General features: G+C 45.4%; 1 protein-coding gene across 3 annotated transcripts in view; it reads right to left on the bottom strand.

The window, feature by feature from the left end:
* The window catches only part of TANC1 (tetratricopeptide repeat, ankyrin repeat and coiled-coil containing 1), a 221405-nt gene that overhangs the window by 102241 nt on the left and 100276 nt on the right, over window positions 1-18888 (bottom strand). For 2 of the 3 annotated variants that reach the window (XM_060257302.1, XM_060257300.1), the window contains one exon: window positions 10882-11082. The exons of the other annotated variant lie outside the window; for it this stretch is intronic. In XM_060257302.1, the coding sequence (XP_060113285.1) occupies window positions 10882-11082 (201 nt within the window). The remainder of the gene's footprint in view (window positions 1-10881; window positions 11083-18888) is intronic. 3 annotated transcript variants of the gene reach the window in all.

The raw sequence follows: 18888 nt of genomic DNA, 5'->3' as shown, positions 1-18888 counted from the left end.
TGATAGGATCCGCACTGTGCCCCCCTTTCCTATGACAAGTATAGGTGGGACCGCCTACTGCCTTTTCCTCTAGCTATTTAAATTTGTTTCCATTATCAAAATGATAAATCGGGGCAGAGCTTTTTTCTATTCAAAGAAGTGCTAGAACTCTCAAGAGGGAAATGAAGGAGAAACACACAAGTCCCCCTCATGAACTTCTAAACATTTTTTGAAAATTTTGTTTCAACGAAGAGATTCTACAACTCTGTTCCACCACGTTCCCCCAGGGGGGAAAAAACCCTGATTCAAATATTGGGGAAAGGCATGTTGTTTGGGGATAAACAACAAATAAACTCTTGTTTTCCAGCTCCCAGCTGGTTTCCAAATACACAAGAGGTTTTCAAGCAGATAAACCTTTATAATAGAAGTACTCCTTTGGTCCTCAATATTCCATTGTGGTTCATGCCACCTGAGGTCATTACTATCACATACACAAAATCACACCTTTATCCTAGGTGCTAGATAGTCCAGAAAGACTGATCAGCAAAATTACTGATGCACAAACACTGGGAATTTGAAAGGATACGATGTTTAAGGACTAACATTTGCACTAAGAGATTCTGAGGGCATCCTTTCAGCATTCCATCCTTGGCTGCCAGATGGCAGGCTGCATTCTGTGAAAAGCGGCTCCCTAGCTAGGCTGAAGGTTAGCCTGATAGTTTTAAATAAGCACTTTTTAAGTTTCAGTATTCAGAAAGCTAAGGAAAGTTTTATTGGTTGTACATTTTACACTGCGTAAGTGGACAGCCAAGGTTACAAGAGAGACTGAACAAAGTTTGAACCCAATGGCACCTTTAAGACCAACAAAGTTTTATTCAATGTGCAAGTTTTTGTGTACAAACACACTTCTTCAGATAGAGCAAAACAGAATTTCCTCATGTATACGTTTTAAAATAAGCATGAAATTCCAGCAGAGGGTGCTGTTTCAGTATTTATTTGAACATAAATAAAACCAATAGCAAGGCCTGCTAAGAATAAAAGCAACTCTAAAATGTACTCCATATAAACAGAAACCACATCCTTTCAAAAGACAATTGTTCTGTTCTCTTTACTGCAAGCAATACTATAATTAGATACAGTAAACGAGAACAATAATGGGGAAGCATTCTAAATCAAGAACAGATTAATAAACCAGAAATGGTGAAATGCCTACTCCAAAAGGAAAGGGCCTCATTTGAAGGTATACAATGCCTGCTTAAAATATTTTTCATAGCTATAGGGAGCAGGGAAAACTCAAATGTTGAGGTCACCTTTTCTTTCAGCTAGAGTGAAAGTTAATCACTAGCATTTCTCAAGGACAGAGATAAACAACATCACATTAATTTAAAAGAGAACTGCATGTATTCTACTTTCATGGGCTCAACAACAAAATGCAATTCCAAGGAGGAAAAAAAGATCTTCACAAATGAATAAAAGGATTGCAGAACAGTTCAAGAGCCCTACCCCAAAAGTAATTAGCTCATTTTATCTGAACTAGGGGGGGAAATGCACAAAAGAGAGACAATAAAAAAAAAGTTCTGCCACCAAATCCCCCATTGTTTCAACCATTTACTATGGGGAAAGACACACACACTTACTAACCAGAATAAGAGATCAGCCTGAACTCAAAATGAATTAACATAAAAATAAGGCCCATTCCTGGACATTTTCTTCAAGAAAAAAAATGATGAAGACACAATAGCAAATGAAGACGATAGAAGATGAAGAAAATATTGGATTTATATCCCGCCCTCCACTCTGAAGAGTCTCAGAGCGTCTCACAATCTCCTTTCCCTTCCTCCCCCACAACAGACACCCTGTGAGGTGGATGGGGCTGGAGAGGGCTCTCACAGCAGCTGCCCTTTCAAGGACAACCTCTGCCAGGGCTATGGCTGACCCAAGGCCATTCCAGCAGATGCAAGTGGAGAAGTGGGGAATCAAGCCCGGTTCTCCCAGATAAGAGTCCACTTAACCACTACACCAAACTGGCTCAAATGAAATTCCAACAAATTCAAATTCAAGCCTTAAGCACCCACTTAATTCACTATAAAGGTAAAAACAGCAGTCGTTTTCGACTCTGGTGTGATGTTGCTTTCACAATGTTTTCACAGCAGACTTTTTACGGGGTGGCTTGCCATTGCCTTCCCCAGTCATCTACACTTTCACCCCAGCAAGCTGGGTACTCATTTTACCGACCTCGGAAGGATGGAAGGCTGAGTCAACCTTGAGCTGGCTACCTGAACCAGCTTTCACTGGGATCGAACTTAGGTCATGAGCAGAGGGCTCCGACTGCAATACTGCAGCTTTACCACTCTGTGCCATGGGATTCTATACAAATGAACTAAAGAGGACTCAAGTTTAGCTGAATCATATATAAACTGATTAGTTCAATAAAAGTAAGGACCTCAGTAGGGTTCTGAGCAGACCTGCTTAGGATTGCTATTTCAGTAACACAACACTGAACCTTATTGCAGGAAATACAGTTGGACTTCACAATACTCTACTGTAAGGCAATCAAAAGTTTGTAGCAAGCTGTCACATTTAGGGAGCAATCCTAAGGAGATCAACTCAGAAGAAAGTCCCATGTGATTCCATAGGGCTTACTCCCAGGAAAGTGGCTTTAGGATTACATCCCTAGACAAGGAAGTTCTTTCCTCCAAAATCTCATGTGAAAGAAAATAAGGTTCCCAAAGCCACCTGAAAGAAACACAAAGCACAGGTCTTTGTGGTCAAGAGGTTTACTAGGAATGGTTCCAGGTTTGGGGAGGGCTGAACAGAGGCTCCCAGAAGCCCCTACCCTCCTCTACCCCCACCAGCCCCCACTGGCACCTCCCTTCCCAACCACCTGCTGAAGTGTCCTTCCTCTGCCACAAGCCTTACCACATGTTCTTTCACCAAAGGTACCAGGCAGCACGTAGGCAAGAAATACTGTTGCTGCAATTGCTCATAATGCCACCACTGTGACCCACCTGCATGACCTTCCCCAATGAATCTGGGTGGTTCTGTGTATTTTTACCTGAATCTATTATGCCATTAAAGGTTTGGTATGGTATGGGGTGGTTCATGTGGCAGGGAATGCACATGGTGAAGTGCCAAGAAGAAGATACTGGATTTATATCCTGCCCTTCACTCTAAATCTCAAGAGTCTCATATCGGCTCACAATCTCCTATACCTTCTTCCCTCACAACAAACACCCTGTGAGGTAGGTGGGGCTGTGAGAGCTCTCACAGAAGCTGCCCTTTTGAAGGACAACTCTGTGAGAGCTATGGTTGACCCAAGGTCATTCCAGCAGCTGCAAGTGGAGGAGCGGGGAATCAAACCCAGTTCTCCAAGATAAGAGTCTGAGCACTTAACCACTACACCAAGGGGGAGAGGGGTATACCCACAGGTAGAAGGGCAGGATTGTGAAAGAGGCTAGTGGCAGTGGGCCCCACCAGAAGTCCTGCACCCTGGCAGCAGCCCCACCTCAAGTTATGCTGACATCAGCCCGTAAGTCAAAAGTACCTTATGAAGGTGCTGTCCCCCAAACATATGATCCTTCTTCCCTCAGGCACAGATTTCACACACTTTAAGAGCACTGGAAGCTCTCCTACACTTGGGAGTGCCGGCATTAGTCTTTTACTCATTTTTAAATGTGTTTGCGTCATTCTTTTCTTTAAACAAACTGACAGTTGTACTTCAACCTTCCTGTGATGTGTGTATCTTATGTGAATCAAAATATTCTATGTAACATTTTTTTGTCCTCCATCCCACTCCCCCCCCCTTAAGTTAAACACATTTGGGAATTACTCATTTCATCCACCTCACCCTCCTCTCCATGGTCACAAAAAAACAGGGGAAGAAAAGCTGCAGTCAAGCAAGGTGCAGTTAAACCAAACTATTTTCTGACTTCAGTGAAAACAGGAAAAGGAGGCAAAGTACAACAGGGACAAAAAGATCCAGGCAGAACAAGTAACCTCTTCCCTCCACTGCTTATTTTTTCCAGAGCACAACCATGTAATTGGAAACTAACTCACTGTATGTTCCATTCTCGCCTCCCATTTCTCTTCCATATTCCCCCAAACCAATAATAGTGATATTGAGAAGAATACCCTTATATTCCAGAGAGGCAAGATCACCCACTATATCGTGGGATTGTACCAGAGTTTAGTTACAAGTCTTTGGGCTAGATTGCTGTGGAAAATTTCAGCTGAAAGAAGGGGGAGAAGATTTGTGACATTTCCCCTCTCCCTCCTGCCACTTTGAATTATTTGCAATAGAAAGACAAGGTATAAATGTTTTCAATAAATAAAAGTACATTCAGTTAGAATTCAATTCCATATGCCAGATGTTCTCTAGAGATCTTTGCCAGATAATCTGGCATGGTTCAGAAACTGCAACTTTTCTAGGACTATGTAAGTATGTCTTCATAAAATTAACTACAGGCACATGAACAGTCACTAATTTCCTAAAAGACTTAACATATGGAAACCTCTGAGATGGAGGAATTATCTGCAGGAACAGGAATTGTAATGCTCTGCCTCTTATGTGGGTGGATTTCCCTCATCCTGTTTGATTGCAACATTGACCAGGGCTCATATAAAAGCAAAAGATTTTTTTTTTAAGCTTACACTTGTGGGATGAAAGGAAGTGTGAACACAATGTCTTCCAAGCGAACAAATGGCTTATATTTTACAATCTCCCCTGGAATTTTGCAAACCATTTTAAGAGAAGCAAGTTGTAAAGAGAATACTGTAATTTTCTCTGAACGCTTATCCACATATTGAAAGAACCCTGTTTCTCTTATATAGGTCAGGTACATATGTCATGCTACTGACCTCTTTAGTATATATATAGTTAAGAAATCAAGAGCACATTTTGAACTCACCTAATTCTCTCTAGCATGAATTCCATCCTCTTTCCCTAGCAGTCTTAAGACTGGTGTTGCATCTTCACACAATTAATATTATCTGGATTCCCTCTTCAACAAGATTCTTAAATCCATTTCAATCCCCAGCTTTAAAATATATTTACAAAGTGAAGGCTGATTTGGACTCAAAGTATTCTGTTCATATGAATACAACATTTTCAATAATAAACACAGGAAAATAGATAATTGTGTAATACATTTGGAAGTACTGCACCCAAATGAATAAACAATTAAAGGGGAAGAATGTACAGAAGGAAGAGGAGGAAAGGTGGTAGGTGGAGCTGAGAGATCTTGGAGAGAACTGCTTTTGAGAGAACAGCTCTGTCCTAACTATAAATACATGTTGATGGGGTCTGAACTGTCGGAGACTGACCGAGAGTTCTTGGAGTCGTGACAGATAATTCACTGAAAATGTTGAAGCAGTGTGCGACTGTAATAAAAACGCCCGACGCTATGCTGGGGGTTATTAGGAAGGGAACTGAAAACAAATCAGCCAGTATCATAATGCCCCTGTATAAATCGAGGGCGCGGCCTCATTTGGAATACTGTGTACAATTCTGGTCACCACACCTCCAAAAAGATATTATAGCATCGGAAAATGTGCAGAAAAGGGCAACTAGAATGATTAAAGGGTTGGAACACTTTCCCTACGAAGAAAGATTAAAGCACTTGGGGCTCTTTAGCTTGCAGAAATGTCGACTGAGGGGTAACATGATAGAGGCTTACAAGATTATGCATGGGATAGAGAAGGTAAAGAAGTACTTTTCTCCCTTTCTCACAATACAAGAACTCGTGGGTATTCAATGAAATTGCTGAGCAGTCAGGTTAGAACAGATAAAAGGAAGTACTTCTTCACCCAAAGGGTGATTAACACATGGAATTTACTGCCACAGGAGGTGGTGGCAGCTACAAGCACAGACAGTTTCAAGAGTGGATTGGATAAACATATGGAGCAGAGGTCCATCATTGGCTATTAGTTATAAGGTATAGATGGAACACTCTGTCTGGGGTATGTGATGTACTTTATTTCTTGGTGTTTGGGGGGGACGCAGCAGTGGGAGGGCTTCTAGTGTCCTGGCCCCACTGGTGGACCTCCTGATGTCACCTGGGGTTTTTGGGCCACTGTACGATAGAGTGTTGGACTGGATGGGCCATTGCCCTAATCCAACATGGCTTCTCTTATGTTCTTATGAGAGAACAGAACAAAGGTCACCCAGATCGCTGCATGTGGAAGAGTGAGGAATTAAACCCGGTTCTCCAGATTAGAGTCCACAGTTCTTAACCACTACACAAAACTGGCTCTTTACCACCACACCAAGTCAAAGCACTGTACTATACAATTAAGGGAGAAATGTTCTTTTAATTCCACAGTTCAATTAATGGGAAAGAGTTTTTTTCTTAATAAAAACCTTCATTTCTTATAACAAAAATGAAAAGTCATTTCCTCTCACATTAGAACAGACTATATCTGTCAAGGAACTGACTACTGTTGCTGAATTTTAGATGTTTTAATCTATAAATGTTAAATGCTGTGGTTTTAACTGTTGTCGACCTGTGACAGAACCTGCCCTGAGCCTGCTTGTGGGGAGGGTGGGCTACAAATCCAATAAAATAGAATAAATAAATTCAGATCCAATGAGATCTCAATTTGATGTGCACACACAATGATTAATATAGACTTAGGCTTCTTAATATTAGCTCTTAAAGGGTTCAGATTTCATCATGGCTATGAATTCTTGTTGAAAATGCCATCTCTTTTCAAAAGACCAGTATGCATTTTTCCTAAACCAGAATAAGAGCCTTTCATCTTCTAATTTTATACATCAAAACTATGCATTTTAATACTTTAATTTCAGGAAATACTTCAAACAGATGTTCTACTCTGTTAAATCACAGAAAAGGGGAAATATGTGCCTACAAAGGAAAATAAAGAATTGCAGAGCGGAGTGGGAGAGTGAAGACGACAACAAGGAGAACTTGCTGCTCTCTCTCTTGCCCTCCCCATTTGCCATTGTTGCTATTCATCTGTTTTAACACAACTAGGGTTGTCAGCTCTGGGATGGGAAATACCTTGAGATTTTGGGGGTGGAACCTGAAGAGGACAGGGTTTGGGGAAGGGAAGGGAAGGACTTCAATGGGGTATAATGCCATACAGTCTACCTTTCCAAAGCTGCCATTTTCTCTGGCTGAACCTATTTCTGTCACTTGGAAATTGGTTGTAATTTCAGGAGATCTCTGGTTACCACCTGGAGGTTGGCAACCCTAAACACACACCTTTCCTACTACTCCTCTTTCCCCACTTTCAACAAATTGTCTGCTTTCTACCCTTCTTCCATTTGTTGTTCATCTTCTGATCCCCTGTTCAATATCTCTTTGGACTACTTAGTTTTACTACCTCACAATCATCCACTTTTTTGTTCAGAAAGGGATATTTTACAAATACCAATCTATGTCTGAACAAGTATGTGCATATCTTGATGCTCACCCAGGCAATACATAGATGCCGAATCAATTAGCTTATTACCAACCACACAGCATGTATAAACAAAATACCAATAGTAAATGCCTGAAGCAACTACCTTTCACAGTTTGCAACCAACCACAAGATACATTGTATACACAAACCAAGTAATTAAAAATGTATATATTAAAGTACGCTTGAATTTTAATAGGGAAAAGACATTCACTTCTTTTGTTAATGAAGCCTATTTAATCTTTAGGACTGAAAAGTTAACTTTGTCCTATTATGCACCTGTTAAAGAACTGTTATTAAGCAGACCAAAAAAACCCCATGAAAAACTGAATGGATGTACCATGTTATGAAATTAAAGTCTGTGTTACCAGAGTCACTGCTAAATAGTAATAATACAGTATTTTGGTAAATATGATCATACTAAGTAAATATTCTGGTTTATCCTTTATTTGTAGACAATTAAAAGCATAGATCATATTCTTCATTTTTAGACTCCTTCCTCCTTCTATCATGACATTTCAAAGAGGAAGAGAAACTTCTTTATGATCTAGAACTAGCATAAGTGGGTTACTTAACAGAAGTCAAATAAATAAGAAGCCAGGATTACTATACACATATCTGCCAGTTAATAAAAATGTGAAGTCTGAAGCGTGAAAATTCCTTGAAAATTCCAAGGATTTTTCTTTTTTGTTGGTTTTGATTTTTTAAATGTACTAGAGATAATTCCAAGATTTGACAATGAAACTAGCTGACGTATTTACGTGAAGAAGCTTCAATTATTTTAGATTTCAGAAAAGGTAATTTTTAAAAACATCACTGCTAAGAAAAATATATCTACCAGCCCTGAAAAAGAGATCCTTGAGATAGACAACTCCCAGCTCTATCTGTCGTTAGGCGGCTGGTCTGGCTATGATCCGGAAAATCTGGGCCTGGCATTACAAGCTGTGGCTGGCTGGCTCAAGCTGAGTCGACTGAAACTGAATCCGACCAAGATGGAGGTCCTGTATTTGAGCTAACAATGCAGGCTCAGGTATCAGACACTGCCAAATCGGCCTTTTACCATCTCCTGCTAGTTAGGCAGTTGGTTTCCTTCCTCAACCACAGTGACCTTACAACAGTGATCCACGCTATGGTCACCTCAAGAGTCGGCTACTGCAATGCTCTCTACATGGGGCTGCCCTTAGCTCAAATCCGGAAGCTTCATCTGGTGCAGAATGTTGCAGCCAGCCTGTTATTAGGTCTCTCCTCACAGGAACACATCCAGCCTGTACTGAAAACACTGAAGTGGTTACCTATTGCACACTGGATTTGTTTCAAGGTGCTGGTAATTACCTTTAAAGCCATATATAGCCAGGGACCTGAATACCTACTGGACTGCCTTTCCCCATATGTACCCCAGAGAGTACTGCAGACTGGGTTCAAAATCTCCTTTCAATCCCCAATCCCAGAGATGCCAGGCTGGCTGCAACTCGAGCGAGGGCCTTCTCGGTTGCAGCCCTACACTGGTAGAATGAGCTCCCCAAGGATGTTAGGGCCATGCAGGATCTCTTTCAATTCCACAGGGCCTGTAAAATGGAGCTCTTCCACCAAGCTTTTCATTGTTAAATCTAGTACTTGCCCGGACAGATCGATCTGGACGCCATGAAATTCAGCCCTCAGACCTGATGCGTATCTGGAGAATATGAATGCTGGGATGAAGATGACTGCAGTACCGCCATCACCACTAAAACACTTTAATGTTATTGTAATTATTGTTTAATTAGTTTTAATTTTTTTAAAAAAAATGTTTTCGTTTTTCTATTGGCCTTGTTCGCTGCCCTGAGCCCGCTTTGGCAGGGAGGGTGGGATACAAAAGGATACAAACAAAATAAACAAATATTGTACAACAGCAAGCATGAGACAGAGCTGACTAAAGTTGAGCTCCTAACAGGTGCTTTATGTAATCCTGAAGCCCAAAAGAGAAAATAGCATTTTGAAAACCAAATAGATATATTATGAACACTATGCTACAAAAGCACTCAGCAGTTCACCAACAGCAATGATGACTATAATCTTTTCAACTGCCTGGTAAATCAAAGAAATTTTCTGCGCAGCTAAGAGCTTTGCAGCACAAGACTCGCAACTGACTTTTACTTTCATTTTCAGCTCAGGCTTCAAAAGCAGCTGACTTTGGCTGCGCTTTCTGCTTCCTGTCTTGCTGACATCTCCTCAGCCAGAGAGAGAGAGAGAGTGAGAATGCACACACTAGGCTTCCCAACCCTCCCGCCCTGGCGGGGGACCCCAGGATTTCCAGCCTCTTCCCCCGCTCCCCAAAAAAACGGAAGCGGGCGGAGGGGGGGGAAACAGTGCCAAGGAGCGTTTCCAAAGATGCCGCCTCTCCTCCGTAGCTGCTCCTCTGGCAGGCGACGTTTGAACACAAGCCAGCCGGGCAGACGGTCAGCTGCACCGCGAGGCTCCCAAGCAGAACCACACGTAGCTGACTGGGCCTCAGGCCGCTCCCTGCTCTCTGGGGGTGGGGGTCGCCCCTGGAAGGCTCTTTGGAGCAAAGCTGCTCCAGGAACAGGCGGTCGCTCTCGGCGTTCGACTACCTGGGCTGGGGGTCGTTGGCCGGCTGGGAACGATGCGCTCGGCGCGCTAAGCCTATAGGCATGCGCAGGAGGGCTGTGTGCGGGGAGGCAGGCACATGCTCCATGTGGCGCGTCGCGTCCTGGGACATGTCGGCGGTATCCAAGGTGGTGCTTGGGGTGACGGTGCTGCTGTCAGTCGGGGCCGTGGCCGGCGTTCACATCCAGCAGAGCCGTCTCAGAGAGGCAAGTGGAGGCCCCTGCCCCATTCGCAGGAAGGCGCCGGCGGAGGCCAAGCCGCATCCCACCCCCCACTCCCGTCACGAGTGCAGGGTCGCGCAGCATTTGACCTTTGGAGTTCAATTATACTTGTCACAGCCTTCATCTTGGCTCCACCCCTAATGTCTCCTGGCTCCACCCCCAAAGTCTCCTGGCTCCAACCCCAAAGTCCCCAGATATTTCTTCAATTGGACTTGGCAACCCTAGCACACACACACAAACACAACACATCTAGAATTCATTTTTGGTCTTGCTTTTGTCCATCTAGCAAGCAGTTAATACAAAAGTTTTTTTTAAAAAAAATCTTAAAACAGATTTGTGACTGATTTCCAAAAAAATCTTTCCCAAACACAGCCAAGGAGTTGCAATGATGTTTAATGTTCTGATCATCAAGTGACTGCCAGTTAAAGCCTAGAAGCACTTCCATTTGCAATACAAGGACCACAACAGCAAGGAAATCAGCATAAGAACAGCTGAATCACAAAAATGATAGAAAAAAAATGATAGAATGTTACTGACAGCAAAACTGTTGATTGGTAAACCTCACTGGTTTGGGAAGTATGTCGCTAACCAAGCACCAAGTTATTGTCTCAAACTCAAGAATCGAGAAAGATGTTTGTTTGTTTTTAAAAACTACCTGGAGATTTTTTGCTTGCTCTAGATTGCATCAAGTAAGCATGACGAGGCAGCAAAGGTGATGATGGCAAAGACATAGAGACTCCTTTGGTCAAATTCATTCTGTAGGCATCTTCAGAAAGAGGCTGTACACCACCAGGAATGTCTGCATTGTGGCCAGATGTCGCAATTATCTGTAGTGCACTTTCTGAACATGAGTCACCTATTGGAAAGAAAAAAAGTTATAATATAAATAAACCGCAAATTCCTGCAAAAATAACATTTTGCATATCCAGTAGGTGCATCTAGACAATCACCTAGGGTACCAGAAATGAAGAAGTGCCAACTAACTCTGTTACCGTTAGGGCTGCCAGCTCCAGGATTAGAAATACCTGGAGATTTTGGGAGTGGAGCCTGAGGAAGGAGAGGTCTAGGGAGGGGAGAGAGTTCATGGGATATAATGCCACAGAGTCCACCTTCCAAAGCAGCCATTTTCTCCAGGTAAACTGTTCTTGTTGCCTAGAGATCAGTTGTAATAGCTGAAGATCTCCAGCCTCACATGGAGATTGGCAACCCTAGCTACCACATTATCCTGCTCACAGCATTACGATCTGCAGGAGCCCTGGAAGGAGGGGCAGCCTTTGAGATTCTGGGGCCCCAGGCAAAAGGACGGAGCCCAGAATCACTGCCACCCCCTCAGGACCCCATGCCGCATCTATCTTCTGCCATTACATTCCAAGCAACTGGTAAACCTCAACCCATGTGGAAGCCAGCTGCCTGAGCCCTAGATAGGGTAGGTGCAAATGACTGCTTGCCACCAAGACAGTTGCTCCCCTCTGTCAGGAGGGTCAGGCTGTGGACAGCTGCCCCTCTTGCCCATTACTTAAGAGTGACTATGCCTAGGGAGGTACATTGGCAGGTCCTCTTCCTCCTTCAACTCCTACAGTGTGTCAGATGAGGCAAGCAGGTTGTGCCCTCCTGTCTCCCTAAGCCACAGAAAATGGAAAGAGATGAGGAGGATGTGTTATGGCTTCCCATCCCCCTGGAAAGCAAGGGTGTAGCTTCCTCGCCATAGCCTAGGGCCCCCAAAATCTTTGGGCCATTCCTGTTATGAAGGACAACCATGAACAAACAGGATGAACATGTGAACAAAACCAATTATAGTTTTACTAAGAAGAGGGTAGCTCTGTACTGAAATCATGTTGTCACCTCACATGGTAAGTGCATTATTAATCATATAATGTTTTAGGACCCTTCACAGGCTCCAAATCTTGTTTATATGAGTCTTATGCCAGACATAGCCTTGAAAAGAAAGGAAATGAGATTTCAGCCTGAGCACCTCACCTGCAAATGGGATATAAATCTTTTTTTTAAAAAAAAATAATAATTTTCGTTTTTAAAAACTGTTTTCACAGTGCAAACTTTTATGTAGGATAAGGGACTCATTAGACCAGTACCACCCAGATTTACCATCTAGAACTATATAATGTCTCCAAAAATTACCAAATCCATCTTCAGAAGAGCTATTAAATAAGAGTCGCTACAAGATACCATAAATATTTGATGTCAATTTCTGGGCAACACCTACTTTTCTGTATTTATTTATTTCATCTCACTGTCCTCATGGACACAGAAAGCTCAATTTAACTATCAGTTTGATGTACTGTATATCCTGCTTATCCCTTACAGAAAGTTAAGGAGGAAACATAAGTAATTCTCTTAAAAGAGGCTTATGATCTTACTAGTAATGAGGTGAAGGAAAAATATAATGGGTGCTAGAAATTTGCTGTGAGCGAGTGTCATGACCTTTGCAGGGGTGCTGGGTAGAGAAGTGAAAGACAGAGGGAGGCAGGGTATGTCGAGAAGGCAACTGTTGGGAAGGAAAATAGAGAAAGTAGGGAAATCAGAGAAATGGGTAGATTGAAAAAGAAGGGATGGGGTGAAAGAAATGGGGTAAATTGCTTTCCATCTCCTCCCCACCCCTGCAGCTTCTATGTAGGAAAAGTACAATCTTTCTCCACAGAGGGGAACAACGCCGCTTATATCATTCTCCTTTCGCCCTTTTGATCTGTACAATAACCCTGTAAGGCAGGTTAGGCTGAAATTCTGTGACTGGTCCAAAATCACCCAGTTAGCTTCCACAGCAAGAAGCTGGGTCTGGCAGGCCCTGCTCTGAAGTGTCAACTGCCATGTCACACTGGCTGTCATAGGGGGTGATCTCAGCAGGGTATAATGGCTCACATTCTACCATTTTCTCCAGGGGAACTAATATCTGCCCATCTGGAGAGCAGTTGAAATTCTGAGTGATCCCCAGGCCTCACATGGAGATTGGCAACAATGGCTCTCCAGGAGGAAATTACTGATTTGGAGGATGGAGGCTATGGCATTGTACCTGAATTCTCACTCCTCCTCAAACCCCACTCTATCCAGGCTCCACCTCTCAAATCTTCAGGAATTTCCTTACCTGGAGCTGGCAATCCTCTCTCCTTCCCAATCAACCATCAACCTACCTGTATCTGCCCCTCTGACTTCAATTTTCCATCTCCTCCCCCTCTCCTTGCAGCCTCTTCCTAGGAAAAGGATAGTCTTTATCCACAGTGGGGACCAAAGCAGCTTACATCATTCTTGGGGAAGGAAAAAGGAGACAATAAGCCACTCTGAGACTCCTTCAAGTAGTGAAGGGAGGGGTATCAATCCAATTTCTTCTTCTCCTCTCTTCTCCCCCTTTTGACCTGCACAACAATCCTGTGAGATAGGTTAGGCTGAAAGTATGTGGGTGGTCCAAAATCACCTAGTCAGCTTCCTCAGCAGGAACCTTGGTCTGGCAGACCCTGCTCTGAAGCGCTGACTGCCACATCACATTGATTGTCATAGGGGGACTGCTGCTGAACAGGAGCAAGCAGCCAGGCCTAGTTAAGTCATGCCAGTCAGGTGGCATCAAGTCACCCAGAGGGTGCTGCCAGGCCTAGAGTAGCCAGCCTCCAGCTGGAGGCTGAAGATCTTCAGATCTCTCTCCCCCTAGAGAAAATAACTGTTTTGAAAGCTGGACTCTATGGCATAATATTCTGCCGAGGCCTCTCCCCTCCCCAACGTCCGTAGACTCTGCCACAAAATCTCCAGGAATCCCCCAACCTGGAGCTGCCAGCACCAATGAATTCTCCCCCAAAGGTCAAAATAGGCCTGGGAAAGGCCTCCCTCCCATGCCGCCTCTTACAGACAAAACCAAGTTCAGTTGGCTAGCAACAGGCATTGAGGGGAAAGTGAAGGTTGCTTCCCCAGTGCCCCAGTCTTAAACTCAGGACTCCATATTCTCTATCTCTCTTTCCCTCTCTTTCTGTACCTAGAATAAAACATCACTGTTCTGCTGCAAGGGATGCCTTTTTTCATCTATGTCTCTCTGGCTTTTTGGTTCCTCGGAGGAAGAGGGGGAAGAGACCTCAGTCAACCAAGAAAAAGCTTTCTGTGGCTGTTTCCCTCCTCCCCCCCCCTCTGCCAATTGAAACAAGAAGTCAGCAGAAGGATCAAATTCATAAGCCTATAGGTGACATGAAATGTTGAAAATACACTTCTACATACATAACAGGAACGCTACTCCTGCCTTTGAAGCACTCAAACTTCACACTATTTGCCTTGGTTTTTACCATTTTCCCCACTACATTCTAGAAAACAGAGGTACAAACAGCTGGACACTCAGCAAGCTTTTGTTGCTGCAGTGCACCTGTGCATGTGGTATGCATACTACCTGGTCCAGTTTTTAAAAAGAAAAAAATCCCATCATTCTTTACTATTGCACACAAAGCCACACAAATTGCTCAACTGTGAGTAAGCAAATGGGAGTAATCCAAGAGATCATACACACCCACTCCTCAGTGTTTCCCATCTGGAGTACAAATCCCCCTACATTTCCCAGGTCTCCCTTAGCAAGAAATTAAATGGTACACTATCATTTAGCTGTGGTTAAAACCAATCACATTTCCTTTCTTAATCAAGATTAGAGAACAGAATTTGAAGTACAATCATGGTGAAGCAAATCAAGAATACTACTACTGAACCAGAATACTACTAGTGAAATAAATAATACTATTATTAACTGACTTTATGTCTCCAGGATTACGGTTAAGAACAGTTCTTACCTTCTGTCTAAAATAGGTCTAACAATGCTAACTACAACCACCGCAGAAAATAAATTTCATCATGCCTTGGAAAGTTTCTGCACATTACTTTGCTGCTTATAAAAAGCAATGGAAGACAACTATCTTCTTCTAACCTTATTAATGAAGAACAGTCATGCAATGGTCAATGATGCCTACAAATAAATACCTTTGGTCAAAATAAATGGTATGGTTTTGTGAGATGTATTTTTACGGAGTAAGCATTACACCACTGTACTAATTACAATAGGTAACAGCTAAAAGCATGACCTGTGAACTGAGGCTCTGGTTCAGATCTCAGTTCAACAATGAATTAACAGATTGGAGCAATACACTATCTCTGGCCTTACAATACCATCCACAACATGGGTCTACTGTGCTATACAAGCAATGAATGCAGACCACTGAACGTAGATAAAAGCTGAAGGATACTGCTACGTTTGCATGGAACAACTATATTTTTAAAACAAGCACTATCCCACACAAGTTTAAAGGGACTGAAACAGACAATCTCTTTCCAAATTAGCAATTCTTATCTAGAATGTTTACTTCCTTTTATATAAATACAGTCAACTGCACCCATTTTTCCCAGTCCTTGGCTATCTGCCAGGGGCTTTCCTAAAACAAGAGTTTCCACATATTTAGATCCTACTGAGCTGTCAGGAGTAAGGAATCTAAATATGCTCCTATCTTGCACTACCATTCTTTAAGTCAGGGGTATCAAAGATGTGGCCCGGGGCCAAATCAGGCCCCAGAGGGCTCCTATCAGGCTCCTGAGCAACTGGCTGTCATTTGCTTCCTTCTTCCTCTTTCTTGCTTCCTTCTGCATAACAGCTTGCTTTGCCAGGCTTGCTCAATTGCACAGGAGCTATGGAGCAAACCCTCTATTTTCTCCATTGGCTGAGACTCCTCCCTTGGGGAGGAGGGGGGGGGAGGAAAGCTTGCTTCGCCAGGCTCTCCCAATTGCACAGAAGAGCTACTGAGCCAAGTCTCTCTTCCTTTTATTGGCTGAGGCTCCTCCCCCTCCTGGGTCCCAGGCGAAAGGAAAGAGCCAGAGCTTCCTTTGTCCAGTTCCCATGGGAGAAATACAATGAAAGTATACTTAAGAGCTATGAGTGCTAATGTTTTAATCATGTTTTATTTTATTTTTATTTTTTTAAGTTTTTTTTAAATCTTTGTGTTTGTGTCCTTTAGAAAAGTTATCTCTCTGCTACCTAATCTTAAATAGGTATGCACACGGCCCCGCCCAACAAGGTCTCATTTATGTCAGATCCGGCCCTCATAACAAACGAGTTCGACACCCCTGCTTTAAGTGGAAGTGCAGGCGAACACAGTTTGCCAAGATGGGTTTTTATAGAAGTCTCCTCCTCTCTATTACCCTCGCCTACTTTCACATACAGTTCTTTCTGAACTTTTGTTTTGTCTCCTTTCAAACATCCAGCCCTATCATATAACATAAATGATAACTCCTATTACTTCCTGCACAAAGGCTTGTCAGTTCTGGCACTGACGTAACAGAAGGCAAGTAGTGTCACGGCCCGAGTCTCTGACACGAAGCTGCGGCTGCTATCGTCCTGGCAACGAGCCAGGACCTCTCGCAGACAGCCCAGGCGAAGCACAGGGAGTGGTCGTAAAACAGTCCAGTTGATTGATAACGTAAACAGGCAGGCTGGAGGGTGAGACGGAAGCTTGGTCAGGGAAGCCGAGAGTCAGAAGCCGGGGAGCCGAGCCGAAAGTCAGAAGCCGGGAAACAGAGCCGAGAGTCAGAAGCCGGGAAGCAAAGCCGAGATCAAACGATACCTAAGCCAGTCCGATAAGCAAAGCCAGAGTCCAGAATACCAGTCTATGGGTCAGGCCGGGTCAGGAATGCACAGGTTCTTTCCGAAGCAAGGGGTGCGAGACGCAGACACATCCAAGGGTGTTCGCTTGTTGCCAGCACAGTTTGGCCTGAGGCCAGGATCCCAGATATACTGCTGGCTAATTGGCTCGTTAGAACTCCGGGCTCAGATCTCTTCTAGCCCGCATGCGCGCCTCTCTACGCCTGTTCCTGAATTCCAGGCGTCTCCTCTCGCGCAGGCGGGCCCCAGGTGTTGGTGAGTCTGGGGGAGATGAGCTAGTACCTGGTGTGGCCAGATTGGTTTCAGGTGGCCCCTGCTGCTGGCTGGCTCCTTCAGGACTTACGTCCTCTGTTGCTGAAGGCATCTGCACAGCAGGGGCGGGGTCAGAAGCAGGCACCTGCTCTGAGTCAGCAGGGGCAGGCATGACACTATCCCCCCCCTCAGGCCCCCCCTCATCCAAGCCGCCTGGCTTATCTGGGTAGGCCTCATGAAACTGCCGGAGCAGGTCAGGGGTATGCAGGTGGGCAGCCGGTTCCCAGGAGCGATCCTCGGGAGGGTAGCCTTCCCAGTCCACCAGGTACTGGAGTTGACCTCGGTGCAGCCGGGAGTCTAGGATCTGGTGGACTTCAAACTCTTCCTCATCGTCCACCAGCACCGGTGGCGGAGGCGGTGGTGGAACGTCCCTGTTTGGGTCCGGCGCTGCCGCTGGTTGGAGGAGGGAGCGGTGGAATACGGGGTGTATCCGGAGGTGGGCCGGAAGGCGTAGGCGGAATGCCACGGGGTTGACTTGCGCCTCTATGGGGAAGGGCCCGATGAACCGATCGGTTAGCTTGGAGGACCGGCCAGGAGTCCGGAGGTACCGGGTCGAGAGCCAGACAGAATCTCCGACCTTGAGGGGGGCTCCGTCCTGGCGATGTCGGTCCGCGGCCAGTTTGTAAGCGTCCTTGGCGCGCTGGAGCTGAGTGCGCAGGAGGGCGTGGAGCGCGTGGAGTTCCTCAAGTCGGTCGGTGGCTGCGGGAACGTTGGCGGAGGGGCCGAGCGGAGGGAAGAATCGGGGGTGCAGTCCATAGTTGGCGGCAAACGGCGTGGTCCGCGTAGAGCTGTGGACTGCGTTGTTATACGCGAACTCTGCCAGGGGTAGCAGAGTGGCCCAGTTGTCTTGCTGATAGCTGGTATAGCAGCGCAAGTACTGCTCCAAGGTGGCGTTGGTCCGCTCGGTCTGCCCGTCGGTCTGGGGATGGTAGGCGGAAGACAGGTGTAGTTCTGTCCCCAAACCGTGCTGGAAGGCCTGCCAAAAGCGGGATGTGAATTGTGGGCCCCGATCCGAGATGACCTGCGTGGGTAACCCGTGCAGGCGGAAGACGTGGTTTAGGTACAGCTGGGCAGTCTCCGGCCCGGATGGTACTCTGGCACAGGGGACGAAGTGGGCCATTTTGGTGAACAGGTCCACCACAACGAAAATGCAGGTGTGGCCCTGGGATCGTGGCAGGTCTACGATAAAGTCCATGGACACCACGTCCCAGGGACCGGCGGGAGTCGGCAGGGGTTGCAGGAGACCGGAGGGCTTGGCCGGTACGTTCTTGGCTCGGCGGCAGACCTCGCAAGAAGCCACGTAGCGACTAACGTCCGCTCGGACGCGAGGCCACCAGAAGTCCCGGGTCAACAGATGGGCGGTCTTGTGCTGCCCGAAGTGCCCAGCCGGGGGGGCATCGTGGGCCAGCCGGAGGATGCGGGATCGGAGAGGCCCGGGAGGGACGTACAACTGCTCCCGATGGTAGAGCAGCCCATCCCGGGTGGATAGTTCTCCGGCAGGGTCTTGCTGCGGTTCCTGCAGGTGTTTCTGCGCCCACGGGTCGGTGTCTTGGCTGGCCTGTATCTCGGCCACCAGGGCGGGTGCGGTCAGAGTGGCGGCAAAGACCGAGGGTGGCAGAATACTAGCCCTGGGGGCTTCGGTGGCACTAGAGGTGTTATAGTCCGGCCGGCGGGACAGAGCGTCGGCTCTCTGGTTCTGGGAGTGCGGGACGTAGGTGATGGTAAAGT

The sequence above is a fragment of the Heteronotia binoei genome, chromosome 16, assembly GCF_032191835.1.
Source record: "Heteronotia binoei isolate CCM8104 ecotype False Entrance Well chromosome 16, APGP_CSIRO_Hbin_v1, whole genome shotgun sequence".
In the NCBI taxonomy this organism is placed as follows: domain Eukaryota; kingdom Metazoa; phylum Chordata; class Lepidosauria; order Squamata; family Gekkonidae; genus Heteronotia; species Heteronotia binoei.
Note: the sequence above shows the minus strand (reverse complement) of the source record. Positions and strands in the feature narration are given on the sequence as shown.